Source organism: Spermophilus citellus, assembly GCF_964194105.1.
Source record: "Spermophilus citellus genome assembly, chromosome: 14".
NCBI classification, from domain to species: domain Eukaryota; kingdom Metazoa; phylum Chordata; class Mammalia; order Rodentia; family Sciuridae; genus Spermophilus; species Spermophilus citellus.
The window spans coordinates 38,504,760-38,510,759 of record NC_138194.1 but is presented as its reverse complement, the minus strand read 5'-3'; the positions used below and the strand labels follow the sequence as shown (position 1 = coordinate 38,510,759).

Sequence of the window (6,000 nt, the reverse complement as noted above, 5' to 3'; positions counted from 1 at the left end):
AGTTTGTCCAGGATCTTAAGTATCAAGAGTTAGGTCTTAATCCTAAATCCTTCTCTATTTCTCTCTAGGAAGAAATCATATTTATCTTTATTCTGGAAACATTCTCCGTTTCTATAAAGAGCTACACATCCTCTTCTTCCTCGACTTCTTTCTTCTCACTTCTGGATGAGGATTTCAAAGACTCTTTGGGTTGAGAACCCTAAGCCATTTTCCCCAGCATCACGGTTTGTCCCAGTGCTCCTACCGACGCATCTCTTCACAGCGCTTCTTGCAAACCAACTCCGTCCAACTTTCCCTTGCAGACTCCAGCAGGGGCGCCCTCCCAGCAACCAACTGCGGCGGACAAAAGCGACCTCAGCTTGGAGACTCGGAGCTGCGCGCTCCGTGCTCAGAGAAGCGGACTGCGCCTCCTGTGCCCCTCCAGCCATCTGTGCTCACAACTGGGCAGGTTCGGGACCTCCGCCTTGGGTTCTGTGGCCCTTGCCCATCCTTGGTTTCTCGCCTCTGGACTCTTCCTCTCTGGGCACCAAATCATCCCAATTCTCTCCATCTCCAGGGCAGATCAACTGAACCTTTTCCCCTCTTTTGCAAACGCCTCCGACCACTCTCCCAGCCCCCGGCGAGAAAGCCCAGAAAGCCCAGCCCGCGTATCCCCAATTATACTGGTCCCGGAGGGGCTCCATCACTGCCCGCCGCCCTAATTCACGCTCATTCATATTCATTCTCTTTCTTTCTCTCTGTCCCTCTTTCTCCTTCCCCAAAGACTCCTAACAAGACAGGCTGATCCTCTCCAGTGGCACTCCCTTTCATTCATCCCCTCCCAACACACTCGCGCACACACACAACACACACACACACACACACACACACACACACACACACTCCGACCCAGACAGCCCACTGCACTTTCCAGACGCCCACCTCCTAGATACTCCCCTCCCCTAAAGAGACATTCACCCACTCACCATCTGTAGCCTCCTTCCGCCCCCCGCCCCGCCCGCTTAGCCAGCTCCCCCTACCCAAGAAGCAGACCTACACAGTGGGAGGCAGGGACCCCCGCCAGACGCGCGGGTCGTGCGCGCCTCACTGACCTCGGCCCGCCCCGCCAGGAAACTAACAAAGACAGGCGCGAGCCCTGAGCCCGGGAGCGGCGAGCGGTGGCCGCGGGGCCGGCGTGCCTGGGCCGGGCCAAGCGAGCGCTAGAAGGGGCGCTGCTCCGGAGTCAGGAAGCCGCGGCGCCGGAGTACGTGGATCTCTCGCCGCCGGTGCAGCTCGGAAGCCGCAGGCACCATGGGCTGCTGCACCGGGCGCTGCTCGCTCATTTGCCTTTGCGCTCTGCAGCTGGTGAGTGTCCCGCGCGTCCCCACCCTGGTACTGGTCTCTGCCCGCGAGTGGCTGCTGCTCGGAAACCGGTCATTCGGGGCTCTCTCCGCGGATCCACAGCTCGGGACAAGTGGCGGGAGGGCGAACCGGGGCGCCCCTGCCGGCCCAACCCTCCTTGCCGCTTCTCTGGGCTCACGCTGCCCTCCAGGCTCGGGCACTCACAGGGTCTTCCCTGCCCACGGGAGGGCGCGGTCTCACTTCGGGTCCCAAGCGCTAGGGTTCACTGCGCCCCTGCCGGGCGTCACCACGCGGTCCAGGGGCTGCAGCCGGGCGCTCCAGGAGTGAGCGTTTTCCCCGCCCCTTGTTTGGACACCTGGCTTTTGCACCCTCCGCATTCCCGCTGAAGTTACACAGGGGCTTGTGGGCTCTTCTTGGGATGATTTCCAGGAACATTGCTTAATTAGGAGGTGCGTTGGGAATACACAGGTTCAGAGGAGACAGTAGCAGCCTCAATTCTCTTAGTTAAGAGCGAGGTGGTCTTACCTTCAGCAAATCTAGCTGTGTGCTTTCAAACAGAGTAGTTCCAGCCCTGCCCTTTCAATTCCGCTTTGGATTAGCGAAAGACTGACAGCTGTCATCGGGGAGAGAACAGACTAAACTGGCTTTTTATTTTGGCCCAGTGCCTTGCGGAGGAAGTGCCTGGAATGGGGAGTTGGAAAACAGAGTGCAGAGAAAAAGACAGTTCGATTTGGAGCAAGTATTCTTAATCCCTTTGGAAACTAGACTGACCCTGCGGTCTATTCCATGATCACTGGAGGTCAAGGCCATGTACCTTTTGTGTCAGACTTTGGTGTGTGAGAGATTAATAGACATCTCCCTTTCACTGCACTTATCACAGATCCTGTAGGTGCACCTCCACTCTTTCTTCTAAGCTTTGTATTTGTCACAAACCACAAAGGTGTAACTAGCATATTTTGACAAGCAGCCGGAAAAAGCTTTCAATGAACTTTACTGAGTAATGTCAACTCTTGCAAAACTCATTAACTGAAAGATGAAATAATTCTGTTTAGTACTTAGTCTTGTTCCCTGAAGATTTTAACATGTTTTCACTTTCTCTTTGCTTCAGTGTTCCATAAAAACCTCATTTTAGATGTACTCATTGTTTACATAATGCATGCATTATTTATATATTCATTGGTTTGCAAACCGTTGGGTCTTAAGTCTTCGGACAATCCTTTCTGTCCTGCAAAAACTTATGCAGAACATATTTTATAGAATATTTTTTAAAAATAATTTTAAAATTCACTCAAACATGTATGCTTTTTTTTCCACTAAGGAAAATGGCCAAGGGACAATTTGTACTTTGGTTTTTAGAAAATGATATGACTTGTGAGTTGGAAAGCTGAATATTTAGTCAACACTTGATTCTATAAGACTATAGATAAACACACTGAATTTTATAATCCATAAGGGCATAATTTCTATTTTATGTGGAAATTACATACGGTTATTTATGTAGCAGATTTATCAATACAATTATGATTTTCTTAATTGGCACTGTAATATTTATGATAACAGTTTGAGGTATCATCCATCAGTTCAAAATGCCTCCATTTCCCATGTACCAATTGAGAATGCAATTCATTCTCAAAACTTATCTGAAAATTCCATTTCTCTGTGGAGTCTTCCTTCTTACATCAGGTGAAACCACTTTGCCTCAGCCATTTGCTTTTTTTCTTGGACACATTTTATCTCCTTTTCAATTATCTCAAGTTATTAAAGTGTTACCTCTCATCACTAGATTGTAAGCAACTTGATGGTAGGGAATATGACATTATTCATTTTTGCAAATTGCTAATTATTAGTGTTTATATTAGGAACAGAAATATATTTGCTGAACTTATGATATTACTTATTATTGGCAATCTATACATAATTTTGGCATAAATATTTCTTTTGCCTCCTAAATTTGTTCTCTGAGAAAGGTACCCATCTCACAGATTTGCAGATGAGGAAGTTGATATTCATAGAGTTAAATAATTTTTTTCAACATTGATAGTTTTGGGATGGTAGATACAGTGTGGTGATAACAATTATTTAACAGCTGTGTCTTAAATAAAACATGAGTGTTTATTTCACATTATTATGTCATATATGGTAATATGTATATAGAGAATATGTAGGCCTCCATTTATAAGCATACTACTAATAAAATATGCAATACTCTTACGTAAATTCTGCCTGACCCATTACATCTGGCAGAATCCTTTTATTAAATTTGATAAACTCTTGGTTCTGTAGTGATGATATGAATGCTGGTTAATATTTGCATTTGTTTTAAGAAGAAGGGAAAGTAAAACAAGGAAGATATATTGGAATTTCATGAATGACATGAACAGATATTTTTCTGAATTGGATAATAGTTTCCAAATACTGGAAAATTACTTCAATTTTCTTTTGTGTTGTTGACAATGCAGTGTTTGTATACTCGACACTTTGAGGTTTAAATTGTATTCTGAAAAAAATATTTCTCCATCACTTTCTTAAGTCTAGACAATCAATGGACCAGTCACATCCTGATTTGTAGCATGTTCCAACTTCTTTGATATAAATACTTCCACACTGGTCAATTTCAAGTATAATTTTAAGCTAGCCTTTTCAGCATACAGATGAAATAGGCACCAATAACTTCAAAAGCATAGATAAATTGAATGTGGTAAAATAAATAGGAAGAGGTTGATTTTAAATATTTAGTACCTGTTTTTAAAGGAATTATTTATATTTAAATGTGTATTGTTTGTTAATAATGCTTGGGTTTAACAGCTGGCTCAAAAAATTCCTAAATATTTTACAAACCAACTCTCTGAGCCCATATAAGCCTGCTCCAGTATATTGCAGGATAGAGGTCTGTGCTTCCCAGATCTGGTACTCTTTCCACTGAAGCTAGCTGTCTTTCTTTTTTTCCTTTCGTGTGTTTTTCTCTGTTCCACCAACTGTTGGAACATGGAGGTTATGAAGCAGTAAACAAGTGTGGGTGTTGAGAGGGATGGCATTCAGCAATCCCATTTGCTGAACAGAATCTCCATGCTGGTGACTAAGAATTGACTGCAAGATCAATAAACAGATGGCACATAAGTGCCTCCTAAAAGTTAAAAGAAAGAAAGATTTTTAAAATTATTTTATTCCTGTTTCATCTGAACTATGTACCCTTCGTAGTGGAAAAAATCAGGAAAATCAAATCAGAGAGAACTTACTATTTTTTAGTCTTGTATATGTAGAAGAGTTTTGATTTACAAAAATCTATCTTCTACTTTCTTCCTTGCAATGCTCTGTCCATTTTTCATGATTATATTTTCTCTGTGCTTCTATCCCTAAGCAACTGTATGTATTTGCCCCACATTTTGTATTCATGTTCCTGATTTTACTGGATGAAATAAAAGAGAAAGTGAAAAGAATGACAATAGAAAACCATGGAGGGAATCTTTCCTAAAAAAGTGATTCATTGCAGTTTCACAGATCCAGCAAGTCATCCAAGAACTTTTAAATATATTTTATGTAAAGATATTTTTTAAACAATATGTATTCTATCATCAGATAAGTGTAGTTTAGACTTAAGAAGAATACCTGAACATATGCTTTAGGAAGTTATTTTGGTCACCACATTGAAATGAGTCTCAATTGCAAGTTTTTAACATGAACTTCACATGTCATTTCAAAGCCATCTTCTCCCAGCTGCCTCAGAGAAGTGTTGAACATATTTGGATATGTTCCCAATCAGAGATCAGATTCTAAGCCATGTTCAACAAAACTTTGTCTTTGGATGTTGCTACCAGGGGAGATTTATTCACTTTTCATCACTTTAAGCAGAGAGTCATATTTACTATTAGAACTAATAATCAGTGCAACAAATTTCCAATCTCTTTCTTGACATATCACATAAACCCTAAAAGATGCATAAAAATGATCAGATGTTACCATATGCATGGGATGTATATCTTTACTTTAGAGAACATCCTTTCAAATTAGAGAACATTAATGTTTTTTTCTCACAGTGGAAAATTTCAAGATAAAAGTTTCATTTACTTTCTTTCTCTACTGTATTCAAACTATCTTTGAGCAAAGCCACCTCTAAAGCTAAGAGGAAGTGTGTTGGAGGCATCTGAATGATGGTGGTGTAGCTGTGATAACAAGCTTTTAATTAAGTCATATGAAATACACGGCTCACCTGTCATAGGTATTGGACAGCCAATAAAGAAATACATTTCTTTTATTATGTAGATATAATTATACTTTTGTTTTAACTTGGTTTTAATTTTAATAGTTCTTTTTCTTCTCCTGTGCAATATAATTCTTAATCATCAAGTTTCCATTCTCTTTATTTCAGTACTCTAGTTCATCCTATGAAACTTAGAAAAGGTTAGGGAAATTAAAATAAGAGCTAATAATGAGAATTTCTTTATAATGTGACTGGTGTTAAAGTCATCCTGCATTAACCAATGCTGAGGGGTAGACCAACAGTTCTTGAATAGCAGAATGAATTGTGCTTCTACAAAAAGTGTGTGTGTGTGTGTGTGTGTGTGTGTGTGTGTGTATGAGAGAGAGAGAGAGAGAGAGAGAGAGAGAGAGAGAGAGAGAGAGAGAGAGAGAGAGAGAGAGAGAACAGACGTGTTTGGAGAC

General features: G+C 41.8%; 1 protein-coding gene across 1 annotated transcript in view; it reads left to right on the top strand.

The window, feature by feature from the left end:
- Positions 1–1,290: 1,290 nt before the first annotated feature.
- Positions 1,291–6,000, top strand: part of NKAIN3 (sodium/potassium transporting ATPase interacting 3) — a gene marked incomplete at both ends in the record, with an annotated part of 615,336 nt that continues 610,626 nt past the window's right edge. The window contains one exon of the mRNA XM_081266514.1: positions 1,291–1,344. Within this exon, the coding sequence (XP_081122640.1) occupies positions 1,291–1,344 (54 nt within the window). The remainder of the gene's footprint in view (positions 1,345–6,000) is intronic.